This window comes from Mirounga angustirostris, unplaced genomic scaffold (assembly GCF_029215605.1).
Source record: "Mirounga angustirostris isolate CCGP_5_RB_7025 unplaced genomic scaffold, mMirAng1.0.hap1 SCAF_10, whole genome shotgun sequence".
Classification (NCBI taxonomy): Eukaryota; Metazoa; Chordata; class Mammalia; order Carnivora; family Phocidae; genus Mirounga; species Mirounga angustirostris.
The window spans coordinates 86,368,685-86,393,754 of record NW_026991718.1 but is presented as its reverse complement, the minus strand read 5'-3'; the positions used below and the strand labels follow the sequence as shown (position 1 = coordinate 86,393,754).

Sequence of the window (25,070 nt, the reverse complement as noted above, 5' to 3'; positions counted from 1 at the left end):
TTCACTTCCCTAACAGCTCTCTTGGCAATTTCCCTGTTACTTTTGTTTCCTGCAGCTTCTAGTTTTTAGTCTTCTGATCAGAAAACTGAGGCTTGACCTACACAGCTCTGCCATGTATTTCTGCATCTGGGGCCAACCAGCCAGAGGACAGAGTTGGAACAAAATCAACTTCACCCTCTTAGTTTCACCCTCTTGGGACTACAGCTGCACCAGCTGAAGTTTCTCCCCTTCAGAGTTTTGGCTCCTGGGTCCCAAATAAACGGGAATTCTCACAGGCTCTTTTCCAGGCTCTTGTCTTGGAAAGCCCCCTTCCCCGTTCTCCCTCTACAAAGCTCTTTGCCGTGTCTCTCAAAGCCTTGTTCAGCCGTCACCACCTTTGGGAAATCTTTCTAGAGTCCATAGAATGAACCATTCTCTCCTCTGAGCAATCTCTGTATCCTACCCCTATTTCTAATGTCAGTTCTTAACTTCACGATGTTCTGAGGCATTTTTTTATGGCCCCTGGCACACTGAGATTTCCAAGGCTGGCACATTTATTGCTGCTTCACTCTCTTGTAGTGCAGTGGCTGACAAAAGTTTACATTCAATAAATGTTTCTTGAATTTGTTTACTTTTTGGTTTACCCTCTCCCCAGTTCTAATTTGTGTCCTTTTATCTGGCATCGGAAACTCATTAAGCTCATTAGAATTGTGTATGAACTAAGCAGGTGACAAGCAAGGGCCTAGAGGATTTTTTCCGAGTGATATATGAACGTTAGTGCGTGGACTTTAATAACCTTTGGTCTTTTTAAGGCTCTTGTTCCCTCATTTTTGCCTGTATTCTGGTAGAAGTTACCAGAAAGCTTAGTTCCAGATAGTTTAGGACTCATAACTGTACACAAAATTATTTATTTATATTTTTAAAAATTTTTTTAAAGATTTTATTTATTTATTTGAAAGAGAGAATGAGAGAGAGCACATGAGAGGGGGGAGGGTCAGAGGGAGAAGCAGACTCCCTGCCGAGCAGGGAGCCTGATGCGGGACTCGATCCAGGGACTCCAGGATCATGATCTGAGCCAAAGGCAGTCGCTTAACCAACTGAGCCACCCAGGCGCCCTGTACACAAAATTAGAAGGCCCTAGCTGTCCTCTGTAGGAATCTACAATTTGAAAGAGGGAAATAGCCATGTAAAGTTTTCAAAAATAGAGAATAATGTTTAAGAACAATACCTCCTGATTAAATGTGGGGTTTGGGGGGATTACCTGGAAAGCAGTATGAATAATTTTCAAAATGCTGATATGTTGACCCCCAACATAATCCCTCTTATGGGGTTTAACATGGTGCTAAAGATATGTGGTAAACAAATATCCTTTTAGTAAGCTGCTCCTTTCATGCTTGTCTCTAATATTTTGGGGATTGAGATATTCTTCTTGGGCTGTAAAAACACAACTGAGATTTCTAGTAGGGAATAAGAGCCCAGTCGCGTGCCGGTACAATTTTAGATTTAAGAAGCCATTTTTGACCTATGCACCAATTAGTGACAGTCATCAAGTGGCGATCTCCTACTTGATCTTGTGACATCAAAAATTCTAATATGACAGTAGGATTAGAAAGTGAAGAAGGAAATCCCAAGGTTTTAGAAGGGAGAAGAAATTACATTTTTTCCTCCCCAGACACTGGGGTCTCCCCAGTGGAGAAGTCGAGTCAGGTGAGGCAAATCAGCACACTTGTGCAATCCCCCGTTGACTGGAGATTCTAGAACGTGAGGGGGTGAATCCGAGGCACCGAACTCAGGATCCACCCAGTAAGATCTTCAGGTTTGGGTGATCACAGCACAGTTTAGGGAGCACAGCCGGAACAGAGCTTTACTTTCAACTCTGCTAAGTTAGAATTCCTGAGAATTTATATAGGAGCTTGCTTTAAAAATCTCACCAGTGCTCCACGGATGGAGGAAAATTTGTCAACAACAACAAAGATGCAAACAATATTGCAGATACATATTTAACCCATTTAACAAAACACATTCAAAAAATAAAGTTAGCATTTCCATTACTGTAGCATAATATTAATTTTGGCAAACCAGAAAGCACTACCTGAATTGAATACGGTCCCCCTTCTTCCCTGCCAAAAAACTCCAAACAAAACACTTCAGAACCATTTTAATAACATTTTCTGAAGATTTATTTTAGAGAGACAGAGAGCGAGCGAGCACCGGGGCACCCACCCCTGGCCTCTTCCCCTGCCGGGGTGACCGTGTTCCCCTCTGGAGATCCAGCTCCTCTAGGAGCCTTCCCTCCCCCTCTGCTGCTGGGATCTGGCAAAACCCTACGTTCACCCTCGCAACACTTCCTACGTGGCGCTGTGATTACCCATCTCTCCCACTTGGGCGGGAGGAAATCAAAGCTCTGCACCCGCAGAGGGGAGGAAGGGAGTCCGAGACTCAAATCGCAGAGACCCTGAATCTCTACGTTCAAGGAGGACGAAGGGCAAGGAAAGGATGGTGCAGGGGAAGAGGAATGCCCCTCGAAAGCGCCACACAGTGCCTCTGGCCTTGCTGAGGGATGTAGTAAGATATGTTAACATACATATATAAGGAAATGTAAGATATCTCCTTTGCTAAGAAATGAAAAATATAGGAATTATGGTGAATAATGGGAAGACTCCACCACTATTCTGTATGGTCCTGGGATTTGGCTCACACAGTAACCAGATCATTTTCTTTTATTCATACACATGAATATTTCTACTTTATATTCAAGAACACTTCAGTTTTCTCTCTTGCGTGTGCATGCACACACCACAAGTAACAGAGTAGAAACATTTATACATTTGGAATCAAAGGAATACTTGGGTTCAAATTCTGAAGATGCCATTTTTAAGTCGTGCAACCTCAAAGGACCTACTTAATGTCGTTTTGCAGCTCCTCTGCTATAATGTGGAAAGAATTTTAAGTAACCCATATAATTTTAAGGATTAAATAAGATAGTATTTGTGGAACCCACCTTGTGAACTTTATATAATGTTTAATTTGATATTCTTACATGAATGTAGATATGACTACTTAAATTATGTTCCAAAAAAACTACATATAGGAAAAATTTAAAATGACTTTTAAGAGAAACTTAAAAAAAAATTGATATATAATTGGCCTATGACATTCTATATCAGATGTACATGATTCAATATCTGTATTTGTGAAATGATCACAGTAAGTCTAGTTATCCATCACCACACATAATTACAAAATTTTTTATTCTCATAAGTTTTCAGATATACAATACAGTATTATTAACGATAGTCACCATGCTGTATAGTACATCTCCTCCATGACTTTATTCTATAACTGGAAGTTTGCACCTTCTGATCCCCTTCACCCACTTCACCCACCCCAACACCCAGCTTCTGGCAATCACTGATCTGTTCTCTGTATTGATGAGTTGGGTTATTATTGTTTTTTCTTTTAAGATTCCATGAGATCATATGGTATTTGTTTTTCTGTCTGATTTATTTCACTTAGCATAAAGCCCTCAAGTTCTACCCATGTTGTTGCAAATAGCAAGATTTCCTTTTTTATGGCTGAATAATATTCCATTGTGTGTGTTTGTCTGTGTGTGTGTCTGTGTGTGTGCCTGTATACACACAATTTCTTTATTCATTCATCTGTGGATGGACACTGAGGTTGTTTCCAAAACAGTTTCCTTTTTAAAAAAGATTTATTTATTTGAGAGAGAGAGAGAGAGAGTGAGGGGAGGGCAGAGGGCAAGCACCCTTCAAGCCGACTCCTTGCTGAGTGCAGAGTCTGACGCCAGGCTCGATCCCACGAGCCATGAGATCATGACCTGAGCCAAAACCAAGAGTCAGATGTTTAACTGACTGAGCAACCCAGGTGCCCCATAAAGATTTTATTTTTGGGGGCGCCTGGGTGGCTCAGATGGTTGAGTGTTTGCCTTCAGCTCAGGTCATGATCTCCAGGTCCTGGGATTGAGCCCCGCATTGGGCTCCCAACTCAGCAGGGAGTCTGCTTCTCCCTCTCTCTGCCTTTCTCCCTGCTTGTGCTCTGTCCCTCTCTCAAATGAATAAATAAAAAAATCTTTAAAAAAAAGATTTTTTAAAGTAATCTCTACACCCAACATGGGGCTCAAACTCACAACCCTGAGGTCAAGAGTTGCATACTCCACTGACTGAGCTAGCCAGGCACCCCACCAAAACAGTTTTCTTAAGCATTAGTCCTATCTTCTCATAGTTCCATGTCTCAAAGTCATTCAAATGAAACAATGCACAATAGGATTATTCTTAATAATTATGAACATTTATTAAACACCAAGAGTATACTGCAATGGTTGCTATGTAAAAACACAATTAACAGCATAGCGTCCCTGCCATCGAGCTTACAATCTAAAATGAAATACAACAAGAATGCTGTAAGCCTACCTCAAAATTTTCTTAACTTAGAAATGGCTATTTTGGCAAGTAAGTGAGGCAAAATGGCCTATCATTTTAGATACAATAAGGCTTTGAACATGATCCAAAGAATATTTTACTTGTACCCAGGCATTTCCCCCGATTATAGTAGGCTTGGTAAGAAAAAGAGCACTTAGAAATTGGGTGAGAACAATGAATTATTTCAAATTGCCTTGTAGGACTTTAAAGAGAGAAATGCTTACTAGCCTGAGTTTTTCCACAGCCAGGGAAAACCCCATGAAAAATATCATGAACTCGACCAAGCCTGTCTTCTATTCCACTTGCAACTTTTCGACTTCCTCCTCCTTTCCCACAGGTAAGGACTCCAGTGAAGCCCCTAGCAGGGAAGAAGTACTGTATCTAGACAAAATATCCTAAAGTTGTAGAGGGTTACCAAATCGAACTTCCAGGAAATATTAATTCCTATTTTAAAAGAGGAGTGAGCAAAGACAGCAGTGCGCATCTGGCTGCAGGAGAGGCCGGGCTATGTAAGATACATAAACAAAGCAGCTGAGCTCAGTTCATGCATCTTCAAAGTGATTAAGAATATGGGTAAATAATTGCTTTCTGTCCCTTATTTCTGGCGTAGGGGGATTTGACAATTTAGCATCAAGATCCCAAATTGCAAAACCTGTACTCTTTGGCCTACATTCATAGTATAATATTTAATAAATACTTCCAAAGTTTTCCTTGCTGGTCACGTATTAGCTGACAAAGGCATTCTGAAGGGATTTTGATTCTTACTGTCAGATGCAAAGACTGTTTTAAACGTCTGAGTACATACAGTCTTAAACTATATATTGATTATTTTCAACCACTGATAATTCTTTGAACTCTAAAAGAACACTAAAAAGTAACTGGCTATAAGTTATCTGAATAGAAGTTACTCTGTAAAGTGCATGCACAAATTTAAAAAAAAATACACATGCATACAAATATTTTAATGGCAGAGTGGTAGCATCCTGAGGTGTTTTTTTTTTTTTTTAATGGCAAAACAATATTTCAGCAATTTTTTTAAAAACCAGTTATTTCCTCCTTAAAAGTCCATCTTGGGAACTTTCTTTTAAATGATAACACAGCAGCAGCAACATTGAAAAAATGTTCACAAAATTTGCTTTGCATACAGGTTTATCGAGAAAGAATGGTCCAGAAACTTCAGGATAAACTTTCTAAAAACACTTTTTATAAAGTAGAATAATACACTACTTTTGACCTAAAGTTGACATTTAAACACCCTCCTCCCAATTTAAAAGTGTCATTTTTACCTCCTCCTTATAGTAAATAAAATCCAATTACAACATTTGAAATGAAAAACTTGAAACACCTATCAATATCATTCTTCTAACAAGATGACAAAAATTAATTTCAATTAATTAAATTCAATTTTTTCTCCCAAAAAAAGGAGAGAAAAATAAAAAATCAAGTATCATCATAGCTGTGGCAGAGGAATTTGGGTTTACAAATCTCAATCAATGCACTTATTTTTGGTATTGCATGAAACAGCTAGAATTCCTGAATAACCTATGTTTTTCTAAGGCAAGGCAAGTTTGATTATGTGTAAAGCATAGACATTAGCATGGTTATAAAGGCAGTAGGACCAATACATATACATTCACTTGTTTTAAGTGATACATCAAGCTACATAAAATTTAATTTCGTGTCCTATTCTAAGACTACATCTTTGACCTTAAGCTTAGAAGCATATTTGCTGTAAATACGTTAAAAAATACTTCATTTTTTCCAATATTGTAAAGTATACTGAATTTTCAAATGCCTAGTATAAATTTTTTTGCACAAAATTTAAAAAGGCATACTATTAGCTAGCTATAACTACTGTGTTAAGTAATTGTAGTAAGGAAGAAGTTCACAAGGAGAACAAAATATAAACTAAGCATAATTATTACATTTAACAAAAAATGAAATCAAGTAGTTCTGAATGCACTTTTTTGTCTTAGTAATGTGTATATTCATTTTATGGCTACTAGCTACTAGTCTGATAAACATACTCAGATTCTATAAGATTTGTTTTTCTTGGCTGGTTATTTTTTTTCCTTCTCTCCAACAACAGTTGGAATTATTATTTTTTCAAATACAAAGTAAAATAATGTTTCTATTTTTTATCTGAGCCATGTGAAAGCTGACTCCCTACTTTCATTTTTAGAAGTTAAATTAATTTTTTTGGACCTTAGTTAAAATCTAACATCTAAACCATGTGTTTTTTGCTGTTAAGTACAATCTACATTTCGATGAATTGATAAGGGTTATTAACAAAAGCAAATCTTGACTTCTTCTGTGTTTTAAATATAATTACACAGGCTTTTTTTTCTTTTTTAATGAGAAGAAGGAGATGAAGAAAACCATTCATATATGAGGGCCTCTTCACTCAACTATTTTGAGATACAGCTTTAAATAGGGTGGATCAAGTCAAGTAACGTTGGTAATCTCTTTTCTTTGCGTAAAAGAGAAAAAACAAATAAAGGAAGTTACTTCCTTCCTAAGGTCTCAGCTAGTTTCTTAAGTCTTTTCTTCAGCTCCAACGGAAATTTCTCATAGCACTTCTTACAGACTGGCTTCATGTCAAACTCCACAAATTTATTCCTAAAGAGAGTAACAATAATAAAAGAAATTAGTAGAAATGTATTTGACACAGATATATAAATAATGTGAGGTAATTTTACTGAAGTAAATGAAGACACTATATGATAACATTGATATTCATAGCAAAAAACTATAATTCTAATCTCAACTTTCGTCACTGTGGTAGATGTAAAAAAATTACCATATCACTTGAAAAAAATTGTCCTTATAAATTGATCTTAAATATCTACCTGTGTTATACAGAATGTACATTACATTTTAGTCTGTGCTATGTACACAGAAAATCTAATGTCAGTATAATTTAGGTAAGTAAAGTCAATCACACATTGAAGTACCATGAGAACACTTTAAAGAACAGTTATTTAAAGCCCAGAGTTGTATTTCTGTAATTTGAATGACCTTGTCTTTGTTGAAAGCAAATTAATCTTCATTAATATTTTAAATTAGGTATCTATGAGGTTTCATCTTTCCTTACATAAAATGGTTTGCTTCCTACCTCCAACAAAAAAAATCATTTTCAAAGAAATCTTAAATTGTAATGGGTTATTTTGGTTAGTTGTCTGACAGAAAGGTTGGTAGGGGAGATATAAGAAAGTTTTTAATCACCCTTAAGAAACAGAAATGAAACAGATTGCCTGTGGTTCCATTTTGTGAATGGTCAGCTGTATGGAGAACTCAATTCTTTCTTTTTAAAGTTAGAGCAATACACATTATCAATTTATTTGTAAAACAGTTCTGGAGAGGCCAGGTTTTTAGACAGCTTCCTAACTATCTGTTATGCATTTCCAATTGGTAATTACGATTGCTTATTACTGTTGGAATCTAGGGTCCTAAACCGTGAACTGAGGAAATACACAACTTTATAACTTGTACATTTTCCTAACTTGTTTTTAGGTGGCATTTCTGGAACAAGTCTAGTAGTACATTGTTATCTATGGCAAATGATTAAATCAGGTGATACAATTTTAAAGAACAAAGTTAATAACAAAGGTAATTCCTAATCATGTATTTAATAAAATGAAAACTCTTATTTTCAAGCATTACATGGAATTTACTCCCCGGCTGTTTTTCACAGAGATCTTAATGCTGACAGAAAATCAAATGATGTTATTTTTCCACTGACAGTTTGATTTTTTTTTTTTAAATATTTTTTTTTAAAGATTTTATTTATTTATTTGAGACAGAATGAGAGAGAGAGAGCACATGAGAGGGGAGAGGGTCAGAGGGAGAAGCAGACTCCCCGCCGAGCAGGGAGCCGGATGCGGGACTCGATCCAGGGACTCCAGGATCATGACCTGAGCCGAAGGCAGTCGCTTAACCGACTGAGCCACCCAGGCGCCCCTGACAGTTTGATTTTAATAGTACTCCTGAGTTACAATTTTCTCCCAAAGACTTCTAGCATGAAAGCTATTAAAACTGCCATTTTTTGGATGAAGGAAATAAATTATCACTGCTTTCAGAGATACTGTTAAGCCAACTTCAACGGTTTTAATTTTATATTTGAATTTTAATTCCTTTTTACGGAAGGAAACATGAAAACTGGAACAATAAAAAACTTTCGGAGCTCAGAACACAATGGTAACCATGAAGGAACAATGGGACAATCATGCTAGTAATTCAACAGAATTTCAAAGATTAAAATATTTCCCATAAAAATCAGGAATAAAGTAGGGTTTGAAAACATCAAGAAAATGAATTCATAAACAGCAGCAATGGGCACTCTATGAAAGTGCATACAGACACCAAAGACAGATCTCTTATTGTGTCCAGTAGATGGTCTTTGCTTAGATACAAAATAGGCTGAAAGGATTTAATACAGAGCTTAGAACATGTGACACTTGGAATTTATCAAATAAATCATTTTAGGCAAAGAAACCAAAAACCAGGATTTTAGAAGCTGTAATTAGCAGAGAAAAATACCTTAATTTCCCCAATATCCATTAAATAGAGATTGGAAATCTTCCCTTTGAATCCATTTTAAAAAAAGAAATCTATATACCATATTGTGATATAAACAAAGAGATGAGGGAGTCGACAGATTAAGGGAAATAAGTGAAGTACAAACTGGTATTAGGTGGGGATTTTATTAATGTAGCTTTAATAATTTTAGTAAGTAGGCAAAAGAACCAGCTCTACACGGGACAAGTACTTGGATTTCAAGCTCTGACAGCTACAAATACATGCCAAAAGAAATAAAAAAGCAAAAGACCCAAACAGAACAAAGCATACTCTAAAGGACTAACCAAAGAAGAAAGCAGTGAAAATGATGACAGAAGGGACAGAAAAGTTTACAAACAGACTGGCTTTTTCTTTTTCTGCTTGTCCTTATCCTTTGCTTCTCTCTCCCGTTTGGCAAGTCGCCTCTTAAATTCTTCTGGCATTTTTTCATAACAGTGTTTGCAGACTGGTTTTAGATCAATTTCAACAAACTTATCCCTTTGAGCAGGACAAAGAAGGAATAGAAGAAAGAACATAAAACAATTAAAGGAAGAACATTTACTTTTGGAAGGCCTAGACAGAAAGAATAAGGAATCAATTCTCTTTTTTAAAACTCCGTATTTTATAAAATGTTACCCCAGTGTTTTCAGTCTTAGGATTCACACCGGACTAAACTGTAGACTTACTTGAGTGTTAGTTTAGTGTTGCAGGTGGAACAGGCAAAACAGTTCACACACCAGGCCTTATTAAGGGCAGAGACCACTAGAGAAAGAGAAAAGACATCGGGTCACACACACTGGTATGGAAAGTGGTGAAGCTGACACTTTCGACTCAAACAGAGCTAAGGTGGCTTCCACGACACTTGGAAGAGGTTCTCAAGAGGTTTTCTTGCAAACGAATCACATGACTAAAAATCTCAGTGCCATTAATGTTTACAGAATCAATCTAATTAATTAATTTAAGGCTATTTTTTCACATTACTAAAAGACTGAGCACTTATGTTCTCCATGACTGTAGGTTGGTTTCACCTTAGGGAAGATTACCACTGGCTTTTTCAACCTTTATTTATAGCTAAAATTTTTCTTCTTTCCTTTGAGTATCCTGTGAAGCATATAAATGGTATGTAGCATGTCTTCCCACCCAAGCTCGTCCTCTCACTCCCGTGGATGATGGGGTGTATATTTAACATGCACTACGTCACTCAGATGAGCTTTTCTGGCACAGGGCCTGCCTACAAGCACACTGCTGCCACCTTTCCGTACCTACTGCCTCTGGCCCAACAAAGATATATGGACTAGATAAGTAATTTAAAAAAATCCAGACATTACATTATTTGCCTGTAGTCTTTTTTCCAAAGCTGATGAACTGAGCTTCCTTTGACAGCTTCTCTCACCTGACAACTATCTCACGTAGGAAGGAGTTAAGTTTTATTTCCTATGGCGCTGAAGACTGCTCTCCTGAACTACTCCTTTTGCAAACTGCATCATGGGCAGGGTTTTGCGAAGTATTTCCCGAGTTGGGTTCTCTGACGAGAATCATGAAGCATGCTGAAAACAGGAATGTTTAAATTTTGCCAGGAAGTTTCTAGCAGAATTGTGCTAGCGACTATTAGCAAACACAGCTGCTTCCTTTCTGCCCCAGTTAATCAGCCCTGCTTAATTACCACAATACAAGGCTGGTAAGCCTAGAAATGTCTACAGAAAACTGCCAGGTTTTAGCATCTGCAGGGTTAAAGTGACTCTCACTGACTGCCATGGCAGATTAAGCTGTTCCTAATAAACACTGCTCTACAGCTTCCAAGTTATATAATTCCAGGGGATGGAAATAGAAACAGATCTCAAGGTTGGCCATGAATATTCCCACAATATCTACCGTAACAACCCTGTGGCAATGCCCTAAAGTATTATCATAAAAGAGTAACAAATCCATCTCTTAGAATATTATCATTTCTGCTACGGATTACTTCAGAAATATGCCAAAGGAAAAAAAAGGAAACTGATAATGATCATATTCCAAACAATAGCAATCATTGACCTTCTTTCAATTTTCACATTACCCAAGTGTTTTTGTGTCAAAACGATGCCATGTAAAATCCCTATAGATACTTACCATCACCTTCTATAACACGGTTGCAATGGAAGCAAACATCACCAAATAGCTGAAAGTGAAAAAAAAAGCGGTAAAAATTCAAGATGTGTTAGAACGAAGTTTTAGAACACCAGATATTTAATATAATTTCAGTTCTTTCTACCACTTAAAACAAACAGCTGGCTACCTAGATCCAGAATTTACCATTCATTACTAGAGAAAATCAGTAAAGTTCACGGACTAGTTTTTACTTTTTACAATGAAAATAATTTACTCTTCAACACTATCAGAAACAAAAAAGGCTTTGGAAATGTTCCAGATCTAAGGAAGCTAAAGGAAAATGAGAACCCTAGCTAGGGTCCAGTACTGGAGTGGAAAAAAATGATACAAGGACATTACTGGTACAAGTGACAAAATTGGAATAAATACACTGACGTATTATATCAATACTGATTACGATTATGTAAGAGCACTCCATATCATTGGGAAATATGAGTTGAAGTATTTAGGGGTAAAGGACCATGATGAATTAACTTATCATCAAATGCTTCAGAAAAAATAAGTGCCTATATATGAATACATACATTTGTATATAAAGATATGCGCATTTATTAAGCGTATGTTTTTATACAGAGAAACACATGAAAATGATGAAAAGATATGTAGGTATTCTTCATATTTTTATTTTACAACCTTTCGGTGAGTCAAATTATTTCCCAAATAAGAAGTTAAAAAGAAATCTCTATAGTCCAATGTACATTTTCCAAGAGATTTCCTTGTAGCTAAAATATTAAGCTCAAATTCATCTAAGTATATGTAGTATCCAAGGAGTATAATCAATACCTGGTTATAGTGGGTTTCACAATATGCCAGGCCCTTCCTTTCATAATGGCGATGTCCAAGAAATGGCTTTTCACACTTGGCACAAACAAAATGCTGAAAAAAATTGCTAGAGGTCATTTTTGAATTGCCGTATTTTATTTATTTAATGAAGTAAAACTCCAAAGTTAAACTATCCTCAGAGAAGATACATGGAAGTTTGAGGTAGTTATTCCATTTGGCCAGGGCTAACCCTGTGACACTTTGAGTCTTAATTCAGGTGTCTTGAGCTTTTGACAGGTTACTCTAAGACACAGCCTATTTAAACAACGCAGAATGAGAAAAGCGGTCAACATGTTAGTAGCATTGATAAAGGAGGGGCTACTGCTGGATATGGACCATGACACTTTCAGCTTCAAGAAGGATTTAAGAACAAAAGAGTATATCCTGTGTCATTACGGAGAGATCACAAAAGCAGGGTATATTCTATATTCTTAATTTTCTACAAAGTCATTTGTCTTGAAAATCTCCATACTTAATCTTTAGAATCTCCTACTCTTGCCAGCACATCTGATTGAAAAGTACTGGTTACCCCTCCACCACCGATGACTCACCTCCACATGCCACTGTTTGCCCATGGCATTCACCACGCGCCCTTCAATGGGCCGTCGGCAAGCGCCGCAGATGGGGACCCCCATCTTATCGTGGCACGGCAGGCAATACAGCTCTCCTTTCAGCTCCCGGGCATCAGCCGTCAGCTCCTTCCTGTCCATGAGAGAGATACCCCACTGAATATTACTACTGAGAGAGGAAAAACAGGCAACCAATGTGGCTAACTGAAGATCTCACTGTAACACTCCCTGTAACCTTCTTTTTTCCCCTCTTAGTATTGCTCACAGTAACCTAAATTAATAGGCTTGAATGGGTTTCAGATTCCTATCAAAACATCAGTATCATACAATAATGATAAAATGTACAAATAAGTCAGATCACACTGATCATATTTATCACTTCTTTTTTTTTTTTTTAAGATTTTTATTTATTTGAGAGAAAGAGAGAGACAGCATGAGCAGGGTAAGGGGCAGAGGGAGAAGCAGACTCCCGGCCGAGCAGGAAGCCTGATGCAGGGCCCAATCCCGGGACTCCAGGATCACGACCCGAGCTGAAGGCAGACACCCAACCAACTGAGCCACCCAGGTGCCCCCATATTTATCACTTCTTTGTCTATTATCACATTACAATCCCTTTGTCTTCCTTAAAAAGCTAGAAGAGAATCATCACAATGCCCAGGACGGACTTCGTAATAATATTATCTATATTATCTAAAATATATAACTGAGGTCTAAAGTTAGAGACTAGTTCCATTTACTAACAATTAAATTGTCACAAGTTATTAAGAGTTATAGGTTAATAGAAAATAAACAAATGAAATGCCCAGAACTTTCCTCCCCCAAATGCTTAAGTTCAGTATTATTTTCAGTCTCCTGCATCAATAAACATTTAGCCAGGGGCGCCTGGGTGGCTCAGTTGGTTAAGCGACTGCCTTCGGCTCAGGTCATGATCCTGGAGTCCCGGGATCGAGTCCCGGGATCGAGTCCCGCATCGGGCTCCCTGCTCGGCAGGGGGTCTGCTTCTCCCTCTGACCCTCCTCCCTCTCATGCTCTCTGTCTCTCATTCTCTCTCTCTCAAATAAATAAATAAAATCTTTTAAAAAATAAATAAATAAATAAACATTTAGCCAGAGATGGCCCCAATCAGCGAAATGGACTTGTTTAACATTTCATCTGTTTTAAGTAATTCTTTAGAAGTGCTAATGACAAATGAACAGAGAAAAATTCCACAGAGTGGAACAGGCAAGAAAATGAGATAAGATACAAACTGATAATCACAAAAAAGACGAGGTGGCTGTACTTACAGAACACAGCTGTTTTCTTGATCTTTAGCTTATCTTATCTCTCTTCACCCCACAATAATTTAGCATGTACGTTCATACTGATTAAAGTAACTTTTTCCATTAAATTTTTATATAGCAAATTTAGAAAACCACAGTCTAATAATTTATCATGAGTTTCTGAAGAAAAAAAATCCCTTTAGAAGTAAATAAAGCAAAATTAAATAAATGTAATTCAAGATATTTTAAGATAACACCCTAATTATTACAACTGTAAAAATTATGTATGTACAAACAGAAGACTTCTTAAAGTTTTTTTTTTTTGATCCTGTATTCAAAAAACAGTTATCAAAATCAGTTTTGGGGACAATTGAGGATATCTTACTATCGACTGAATAATTAGAGGTTATGTGTGTGTGTACATGTGTACACACACACACACACACACACGGGGCGAAAGTATGCTGCGCACACGCAAAAGTGGCAAAATGTTAAGCGATGAAACTCAACGATGGGTATTCTTTCTATTATTCTCTTGATTTCTTACAGGTTTTAAATTTTCTAGGTTACAAGTTGGAGAAAAGCAATCTGGTGTGCTGGAGTAACAGAAGTATAGAAAAATGTGATCTTTATTTTATTTCCACTATTTGTGCAATCAAAAGGGAGGGGATGGCAATACCCGCAGTTGGCACAGTTGAAATGGTCTGGATGGTAAGGGTCATTCTTGAATATCAGCGGCTGCTCATCAATGATGGCATGGCATTTCTGGCAGATGTATTTTCCAAGGCCTCTGGCTTTTTCACGATTATGACAGGGACGACATAGATGTCTAAATAGAGCCAAAACTTTTTTAGAAACTTCAACTGAAAATCTGAGGTTCTTTCTAATAATTAGAAAGAACTATGCTTCTCATATCTTTGAAAAGAAGTTAAAGAAATCATTTTTTAAAAAAATCACTCCTGGCTTACCAGGGCAGAATCAAGCCACTACTTGAAAATTTATTTATTCCAACCCAGGTAACCCGACTCCATCTTAAGTACCTATCCCCCTTCTGCTGGCCCAGGGACATGTGCAGCAGCAAGGCTGCTACCCAGAAATTCTAAGGTCCTCTCCTGACAGACACCAGACGAGCCAATACACTGCAGGCTTGAGTCCCTGTACCTTCAACTCAGTGCCCTAAAGAACCGCCTCATAGTCCCAGGGGAAAACAGGCATGACCTTGTAGCAGTTACTTCTCCACCCACACCTGACAAGGATGGAAAACTCCTACCTCCCAGCATTCTTGACAAACCCAATATCCGCCAGAACTTCCTGGCAGAGGTCACAGCGGAAGCACTCAGGATGCCAGCTGTTATTCATGGCTTTGATCACTCGGCCAATGATGAATTCACCTGTGGGAAAGTAACACACCCAGGACATCCAGTGTGCTCCTACTGCTGAAAGTAGTGAGACAAAGGACACGAAGAAAACACTGTTTAAACCGTTCTCCACAACTAGGGAGACTCTATGTATGTGTTGACCACAGTAAGCACTGCATTAGGAAGAAACTCTGTCTCATCGGAGTCCTTGGTTTTGATTCTGTAGTCATATTTTCAGGTTGTCTTATCACATCTCTAAATGTGGTCTTCCTTTTCCCAATGAAATACTGGGCCCTCCTGAATGCCTTTTGTTTATTTCTGGTCATTGCTGACACAGAAAACTGAAATCCACAGCACATTTTCTTGAAACCTATACAAAATTTCTTCTTTCACTAAACTTTAGAACATTCTACTCAGTTTTTCCAATCTCTGGAGACCTTCTCATAGAAGTGTTAGCAACCAGTGAGGTGGTTAAAATGCAAGCAAGTTAAACACTTGTGTAACACACAGCAATCCCGAAGCATCTGAAGCACCCCTCCAATGTCTTCCCTGTCTCTCTCCTGGCAACCCCCAAAGTAAGTAGGTAAAGACTGAATTAATAGGGGACAAGAACATTCCAAAAGATCATCTGATAAAAGTCTTAATCCCCAATTTTACAGTAGATGTCCTTAAAAATCATTTCTCTCTGGGTTTTGATACTCTTCCAGCTTGTTATATATTAATGATAAGGAAAAGAACCAATAAGATGCTATTTATAATGAGCACCAAACACCATTTTCACCATTGATGTAATTTTGAGACTCACTTTTTACTTTGCTATTCAGCAGTAAAACTTACCACACTGATGACAGCAAGGAGCAAAGAGCATCTGAAAGTCATGTTCACAGTACTTCCTTCCTTCAAACTGAAATAGAAAATACCATCAATTTGTATAGATGAAACAATCACAGGATGAATATAATTATTCTGTGGAGACATATAGGAAAGATGTTTCTGGATGAAGAGCTCTGCCCTAAGAATTTATAATTCTACTGAGATTTTTAAAAGCAGATGTACTTTTTTTTTTTTTATAAAGATTTTACTTATTTGACAGAGAGAGACACAGTGAGAGAGGGAACACGAGCAGGGGGAGTGGGAGAGGGAGAAGCAGGCTTCCCGCCGAGCAGGGAGCCCGATGCGGGGCTCGATCCCAAGACCCTGGGATCATGACCTGAGCCGAAGGCAGACGCTTAATGACTGAGCCACCTAGGCACCCCACAGATGTACTTTTGTACCTTCCCTAAAGACACACCAAACAACTGAGGCGAGACCTGGTACTATGGCTCCGGAGTACAGTGACCTCCCTGCAGCAATGCTAACTCTTTGGCTTGCAGACTCACCTTGAAGAGTCTAATGAATGCGCAGACCCCTCTCTTCAGAAAGTAGGCATATACACACAAATCCCGTCCCACTTTTTTTTAGGTTGATATCTGAAATATTGTACCACAAGCTTAAATATCTCCAAAGAGTAGATATTCTAGTATATTTTAGATTTACACATTTCAAACTGAGGCCAAAACCCATTTAAAAAAAAAAACATATTCTACTTTAACAGTTGGAAAAATTTATACCCTCCACTTTTCTCCTTGAACTATTTCCATTTCATTTCCCCCAGAGTTTTACCCTGGTGTGATATTTTTTTCTGAAACTCTATATTAAAGTCTTTTTTTTTTTTAAAGATTTTATTTATTTATTTGAGAGAGAGAGAATGAGAGAGAGCACATGAGAGAGGGGAGGGTCAGAGGGAGAAGCAGACTCCCTGCCGAGCAGGAAGCCCGATGCGGGACTCAATCCAGGGACTCCAGGATCATGACCTGAGCCGAAGGCAGTCGCTTAACCAACTGAGCCACCCAGGCGCCCTATATTAAAGTCTTTAACAGATCACCCTACCATACTTCTCAGCAATTAAAATGTATATAATGAAACTTCAGAAAGTAAAACAACTTTCTGAACCCATAAGGCTCTAAAACATTCTTTTTCTTCTGGATTATCATTACAATGATTATTAATACACAAATGGTCAAAACATGAATATGTCAAAATGTCAAATTTTACTTTCCACTACTTGTTTACTTGAAAAGCCTATCTTAATGAGATGAGTAGGGCTCCTCTTCCTCTCACAATTATTCCATGTATCCATGGATGAATATGACTTACCATTGGAAGAGTCAGGGTTCAACATTAATTTCTATTTTGGGGGCTGCTTTTACCCTCTTCACATAAGTCATGAGAATTATATCATGTCTCCCTTTGAATCTTTGAGCTCCTTGCAAGTTATATGTCACATATATCACATAACTGTTTGACTATCAAAATCCATTTTTATTTATTTATTTTTAAGACTTTATTTGTCAGAGAGAGAGAGACAGCACAAACAGGGGGAGTGGCAGGCAGAGGGAGAAGCAGGCTCCCCACTAAGCAAGGAGCCTGACTCAGGACTGATCCAGGGACCCCAGGATCATGACCTGAGCCGAAGGCAGATGCTTAAACGACTGAGCCACCCAGGCGTCCCTCAGAATCCATTTTTAATGATATATCAGTAGTCAACTCAATTTGCTCAATTTATTGAACATTATCGACTACACCTTAATTGGCAGACCAGCCAAAGCAGATGTATCTTATGCCAGAAAAAGGCTTACTTCATTTTGAAATTCAAATGAATAAGTTTTAATACATTTAATGAATCTGTTTTTAAAAGCTACAGATACATTGATATGCTACATTAACCCAGTCCTATCATAATGCACTGTGTGTAGCCCCAAGCAGAAGTTATTTATGAAGTAGATATGTTCCCTTATTGGATGTATATTACGTATATATATAGAAATCTGATGTTTAGCTTTTAGCAATAATTTAAAAAAATTCAATATAAAGACTCAGAACCAGCTCCATTGATTTAGTTGGAAATGATAAATTGTTTACCATCCACCCCAGTCTTAATTGGTGGTGAAAGACCAGGCTCAGAACTGTGTGTGTCAACTGGTCACCTACATTCAAGAGTAAAATACTGATTAATGGTAACAGTGCATCACTAATGAATCGTCGAATACTACATCAAAAACTAATGATGTGGGGCGCCTGGGTGGCTCAGTCATTAAGTGTCTGCCTTTGGCTCAGGTCATGATCCCAGGGTCCTGGGATCAAGTCCCACGTCGGGCTCCCTGCTCGGCGGGAAGCCTGCTTCTCCCTCTCCCACTCCCCCTGCTTGTTCCTGCTCTCACTATGTCTCTCTCTGTCAAATAAATAAATAAAATCTTAAAAAAAAAAAAAACAACTAATGATGTACTATATGCTAGCTAACTGAACATAATAATAATAAAAAAAATGCATCACATCTTCAGAAGGAAAGGAGAATGTTTTGTGCACTATTTGTGTGTGTGTGTGTGTGTGCGTGCATGCATGATAGTTTTATTATAGTTTTTAAAATCAGTACTTTTTAATGGAAACAACTTGACCAAAAAATCTGTCACAGAATTTGGAGACCCATTAAAACAAAGTTTAATTAAAAAAAGAAAAGAAACACTCAACTTTTAGTTTGTATTTAATGAAAGAGAAAGATGTATATTGTTTAAAACAAAACCAAAATGAGTCCAGCAGTTGGCATATATACTGTATCTGCTAGCGGAAGGTAGAAAAAATTAGGATCGGTTGTAATTTGAATAAGTTTTTTTTTTTTTTAAGATTTATTTATTTAGAAAGAGAGTGTGTGTGCAGGGGAGGGGCGGGGGGGGAGGAAGAGAATCCCAAGCAGACACTCTGCTGAGCATGAAGCCCAAAATGAAATGGGGCTCAAACCCACAACCCTGAGATCATGACCTGAACCGAAACCAAGAGTCAGATGCTTAACCAACCGAGCCACCAGGCGCCCCTCGAATAAGTTTTTTAAGATATAATTCAAATAGGTAGCATAGCGTAGCAGTTAAGAACACTGACTGTGGATCCAAAAGGCCTGAAGTCTAAATTCTGGCTGAACCGCTGACCGGCTGTGTGACTTTGGTCAAGTTGTTTAACCTCTTGGTGTCTCGTGAGAGTCACAAGCCTCTTCTGTTTTGGCTGTTACTTCTGGCTCTTAACACATACTCATCATGTTCACAATTTCTTATCACTGCTCTCTTTGTTTTGCTCTCACAGGACTCTCCCTTTAAAAGGATCAGTTCTGTGGTATAAATATACAGTGGAATACCATTCAGCTATAAAAAAGAAGGAAATCCTGCTATTTGCAACAACGTGGACAGACCTGCAGGGCATTATGCTAAAAGAAATAAGTCAGGCAGAGAAAGACAGATACTGCGTGATCTCATTTATGTGTGGAATCTAAAAATACCAAACTCACAGAAACAGAGAGTAGACTGGGAGTTACTGGGGCCTGGAGGGATGGGGGAAATGGGGAGATGTAGGTCAAGGGGTACAAACTTCCAGTTATAAAATGAGTAAGTTCTTGGGATCTAATGTATAGTTATAGTTAACAATACTGTATGGGAGACTTGAAGTCTGCTAAGAGAGCAGATCTTAAATGTTCTCACCACACACACACACACACACACACACACAAGATAATTACATGAGGTGATGGATGTGTTGACTAACCTTACTGTGGTTATCATTTCACAATATACACATATATCAAATCATCACGTTATACACCTTAAACTTATACAATGTTGTCTTTTGATCATATTTCAACAAAACTGAAGAAAAAGGATGAGTCCTTTTGAAATTAGGGATGAAAAAGGCAAAGTCTTAAAAGAAAGTTGTCATGATTACTCCCCACATTTCCAAATCTGCCACAAATCTGAATATAGAACATCCAACACAGTTCCTAAAGCCAAGCTTCATTCTTAACAAGAAAATGCCTTATGGCTTTGAGTACCCCTGGCTAATGTCTTTTGATTGGTGTCCTGGAGCAATTATCACAGAAAGATTTGAGATTCCTTTCTCTTGTGACGTGGGAGAAGTAAGTGCTACCGTGAATACAAATATATTATCAGACAAATCCACTTTTGGAAGAGGAATTCAGAAATTTAGTTCCCTGAAACCAAAATACAAGGATCCAGAAATGGATTCCCTTGAAATCATTCATACTGCAAACCCCTTGCATACTCTGGGTGTGCTTACTCCATATAAGGACTAATGCAAGAGATAATTTCTTTTGCTAGAACGAGCTGCCTCTTTTTCACAGTGTGTAGAAATGCTCAAACACAGTTATGGCTTGATTTCCAAGGCTAGGAGAAAGGCCAGAAGTTGATCCAAAGTGAAACTCTGGGATGAAAATGAAGAAAAATCAGAAATCATAAATTTGAAAAATCAAACTTTCAGAAATACTGCCTTTCTAGGTAACTGCATGTTATAACCCAAAACTGGTTTAAAATACCATCAGCCTATAAGAAATATTAATGCTCCAGACAGTGTTAAAACAGAATGTCCAAGAACCCTGGTTGTTGCCACCTGCAAGGAACAGGGATTGTTCAGTATGGGGGAGGATGAACTCCAACCAAAAATAGTTCTGCTTTGAACTGTTTTAAGTTTTGAGTTCTGTGAAGATTCTCTTTGTGGGGGGGGGAGGTAGGGAGAAATTCTGCTGCTTTAAAGAAAGCTCAGAATTAGAAACTTAGCCGACAGTCTCATTTCAAGGCAAGTGCAAACGTTAACGATCTTCACTTGGTGATTTGTACTGATTTGTTGTAAACTGCTTTGAAGTCAATGGGTCAGCAGATAAGCACCTCCCCTAGTTGGAAAGTTTCCTCCCAAACAGACCTCCCTTCTCAGAGTTCAGCCTTCCTGAGTAATCATGATTCTGTATAAGAGGAAATGAGTGAAGAAATCTCTTTGTAAACCCTCTTTCCACTAAATCACTCATCATAAATTGGGTCTTTCCTGTTATGCATTCTGTGACAGGGAAAAAAGGACACATTTGGGAAATTCAAACTAAAGAGAAAGAAAGAAATCTGAAGTATTAACAAAGAACCTATCCTGTACTATGCCAAACTGAAAAAGGCTTCACACCACGTTCATAGTCCTTGGTTCAGTGCATTGTGATTCGTAATGTTTCTGGAATTACATCTCTCTTTAACTGTCGGTTCCATTTTACTTTCAAAAGTATCTTCTTGGGCGCCTGGGTGGCTCAGATGGTTAAGCGTCTGCCTTCGGCTCAGGTCATGATCTCAGGGTCCTGGGATCGAGTCCCACATCGGGCTCCCTGCTCCTTGGGAGCCTGCTCCTCCCTCTGCCTCTCTCTCTCTCTCATGAATAAATAAATAAAAAAACCTTAAAAAAAAAAGTATCTTCTTAGGGGAAATATAAGATAATCTTTTTACTGGAGATACTCCAAGATATCACAAAGTTAGATTTAGGAACCATTACAGCGGCTATATATAGTCGGTAACGTTAGGGCCTCTGGTCTGAATCGTTAATCCCCCCCACTTCCTGAAATGACATTTAAACAGCCTTCTCATGCCACCAATGACTTGGTCATTTTACAAATATTTCTTCATATGTATTGGAAGATGATTGGAGATACTGGTAACTCATGAACACCAGCACTGATGGAAACAGATTTCCCTTCGAAGCTACCATACCAAATTCAAAGATCACTAATCATATACTCATACATTTATCCAACCTCTCTAAATTTTCCTGATCTGAAAGTGAGGAAAAGTACCATGGAAGCCATCTTCAAGTTCTACCCAAATCACTGTGAAAACTGTAATCACTCCCAGGACTAGGGCACAGTGTGGCCTACACACTCCACCACACATTGCATTTATAAAAGTTTTCCATAACTATTTCCTGAATGAACGAAAAAGCAGTGATGGCCATATACAAGACAGCATTATCTCTCAGACTGATAAAACATCAGTCCTAGGAAACCACTTCAGTTTTGGTGAGAGTCAGGGCATCTTTGTGCAGGCGAGCAGGCATGAGATAAAATCTCCACTAGTTAACTGTGGGCAAGGCCTCTGAGCCTCATCAGGGCCACATGTAAGTTAGGAATAAAAATACCGTTCGTGTGAGAATCAAAGGAACAAAGAAGAACAACAAGAACAGTCTGTAAAACACCTAGTACAGTGCCTGGCTCATAACAGAGGTTGTTATTTCGGAAATAAAAATATTAATGTAACTCAAGTCTTCTAAAATTAGCAAGTACAGGGCATTAATTCACACATAAAGTACTACATTCCAGGCAAGGTGAAGGACTGTGAAGAACATGAACTAGGTGACCTCACCCTGGAAAGACTCACATGAAACCAGAAACAGCACCTCAATGCTTGGTGGTGCTGTGGTAAAAAGCAACACCACCATGACTGTTTTAGTGTGTTCCTTGTTTTTATTAATACCCTGAGCACTACATTCTGATACAGACAAAATTAAAAGATAAATCATTTTTAGAATTATTAATGTTTAAAAGGTGTTTAAAATTAAAATGCAGGGGCACCTGGGTGGCTCAGTCGTTAAGCGTCTGCCTTCAGCTCAGGTCATGATCCCAGGGTCCTGGGATCAAGTCCCACATCGGGCTCCCTGCTCCACAGGAAGCCTGCTTCTCCCTCTCCTACTCCCCCTGCTGTGTTCCCTCTCTCGCTGTGTCTCTCTCTGTCAAATAAATAAATAAATAATCTTTAAAAAAAAATTAAAATGCAGAAGTAGGGTACTTGAAAAAAGAAAAATAAATTTCAGTTTGCGGAACCAGTTCAAATCACCACACAGATAGTGTATCTTGCCTTTTGCTAAACGAGGAGGACACTTTCATCATGATGACTATCCAAGAATGGTGTACTTATCTTTCCTTGTGCCAATTTAAGCCAGAAAATACAGGCTTTCTTAAGGGTCTTTCTTAAGTGAAATCTGTCTGGAAATACTTTCTAATTAAATTTATGGTATAAGAATTAACTCTAAGTGCAGTCAAATTCTTAGAAACAGAAAAAGGTTTTTGTTTTATGAGGCTATTGTCTAAACAACCTGGGGAACATGCTCACTTAGAACGGACTTACTATTACCATTGTGAAGCTCATAACCTATTCAAAGGGATGCCCTCATTCCATGTAGTGGTTCTCAATTGAGGGTGATTTTTATTTTTATTTTTAAAGATTTTATCTGTCTGAAAGAGAGAGCATGTGCACAAGCAGGGGGAGCAGAGGCAGAGGGAGAAGCAGGCTCCCCAATGAGCAAGGAGCCTGACATGGGACTTGATTCCAGGGCCCTGGGATTATGACCTGAGCCGAAGGCAGACGCTTAACTTAACTGAGCCACCCAGGCGTCCCTCAACTGGCGTGATTTAGCTCCCCAAGGGATATCTGGCAATGTATGGAGATACTTTTGGTTGTCACAACTGGGGATCTAGTGGGTAGAGTGATAGAAATATTACTAAACAGTCTACAATGCACAGGAGTGCCCCCAAAACAAAGAATTATCGAGTTCAAAATGCCAACAGTGCTGAGGATGAGGAACCCTGGTTTAGTGTGTGCAAGCATTACTTATCGGAGCAGTACCCCCTGGGAAGTGGTACTAGGGAGTGAGCTAATTTACTAGGTACTGTACATGCTACCCTGGTTCAAACTCACAACCCTATGAGACACATATGATCATCCCCTTGTTAGAGAAAACTGAAATTCAAAAATATTAAATAACTTGAACCAAAGCCAGTAGAGCTGGGATTCAATCCAAGGCTGTAAGACCCTAAAATCTGTGCTGCTTCTTCTGTATCCACCACCTCTCTTAGGCAGACCAATAGAGAATATAACCTAGAATTCTTAAATTATCTTGTGGGTTTCTCTAAGAACTTAAAAATCATGATTGAAAGATCCTCTGGCTTCTCTGCCAACACACAATCTGAACTTGAGAACTGGCCATCTGAACACAGATGAAGAGGTAATTCTACTGAATGTGGAACAATGACATTAAAGCCTTGAACTACTGGGTTCCTTTTTGACCATGTACCAATAAAGTGAATCTACCCTCTGTTTCCACTGCACAAATCTGAGAAAAATGCTGAGGTTGCAAAACATCCTAATTATGGATACATGCTTCCTAAAAAAGAATGAATAAACAACACTCCTGGAAAATCTCATGGAAGTCAGACCAATCGAGGCTCTTTGGTCACCTCCAATCTGTGACAGTTCCTCAGTTCTGCCCTGTCTTACATGACATTGACAATTTTGAAGGGTACCGGTCAGCTGTTTTGTAATCATCATGGGTTTGTCTCATGATTAGACTGAGGTCACAGATTTGGGGTAAGATATATAATACCACAGAGGTAATAATGTGCTCTATTTCTTGCATCATATTGGGGAGTACGTGAGCTCAACATGACTTCTTACTGGTCAAGTTAACCTTGTTCACTTGGTTAAGATGGTGTCTGCCAGGTTTTGCCACTGCAAAGTTACTGCTTTACTCATTTCTATATCCCTGTTAGAAGTGAATCATTAAGTCCAGCCCATATGCAAAGAGAATTGTGCTCTTTCTTTTCCTTTTAACCAATGCTCTTGGAGATAAGAGTTTAAAGTCATTTGAATCATTTAAACAAACTGGGGGGAGGGGAGCTTTTAATTCAAGAAATAGTGCTCCAAGTATCAGAAGTGATTATATTAAAATCCAACTAGATACAACATGTCACTCAAAAACAGAACATTTTGGTAAGGCCAGTATCCCAAAAATCATCTCTTAACTATGACCTTTTCATTGTACCTCCCCTACAAAACCCACAAAAATTAAAAGTAACTTCATTTAGTGTTATATGTCTGCAAATTACTTCCAAATAATTTGGCAGAATATGGGTGTGGTGGTTTTGTGTGTGAGATGCATAAGGGTACATGATATTCATTGTACAATTCTTTCAACTTTTCTGTAGGTTTTAAATCAAAAGTAAGATTATTCAACAACACCACACTGACATGAACTAACATCTCA

General features: G+C 38.2%; 1 protein-coding gene across 9 annotated transcripts in view; it reads right to left on the bottom strand.

Moving 5' to 3' along the window:
- Positions 1 to 4,265: 4,265 nt before the first annotated feature.
- Positions 4,266 to 25,070, bottom strand: part of LIMS1 (LIM zinc finger domain containing 1) — a 159,610-nt gene continuing 138,805 nt past the window's right edge. For 4 of the 9 annotated variants that reach the window (XM_064572680.1, XM_064572682.1, XM_064572678.1 and 1 more), the window contains exons 3-11: positions 15,969 to 16,035; positions 15,044 to 15,209; positions 14,453 to 14,602; positions 12,497 to 12,647; positions 11,907 to 11,999; positions 11,085 to 11,133; positions 9,662 to 9,737; positions 9,281 to 9,473; positions 4,266 to 7,037 (exon numbers count right to left, since the gene is read on the bottom strand). In XM_064572680.1, the coding sequence (XP_064428750.1) occupies positions 9,326 to 9,473; positions 9,662 to 9,737; positions 11,085 to 11,133; positions 11,907 to 11,999; positions 12,497 to 12,647; positions 14,453 to 14,602; positions 15,044 to 15,209; positions 15,969 to 16,035 (900 nt within the window). In that variant the 3' untranslated portion in view covers positions 4,266 to 7,037; positions 9,281 to 9,325. The remainder of the gene's footprint in view (positions 7,038 to 9,280; positions 9,474 to 9,661; positions 9,738 to 11,084; positions 11,134 to 11,906; positions 12,000 to 12,496; positions 12,648 to 14,452; positions 14,603 to 15,043; positions 15,210 to 15,968; positions 16,036 to 25,070) is intronic. The other 5 variants (XM_064572679.1, XM_045885304.3, XM_064572681.1 and 2 more) reach the window with 3 other exon arrangements.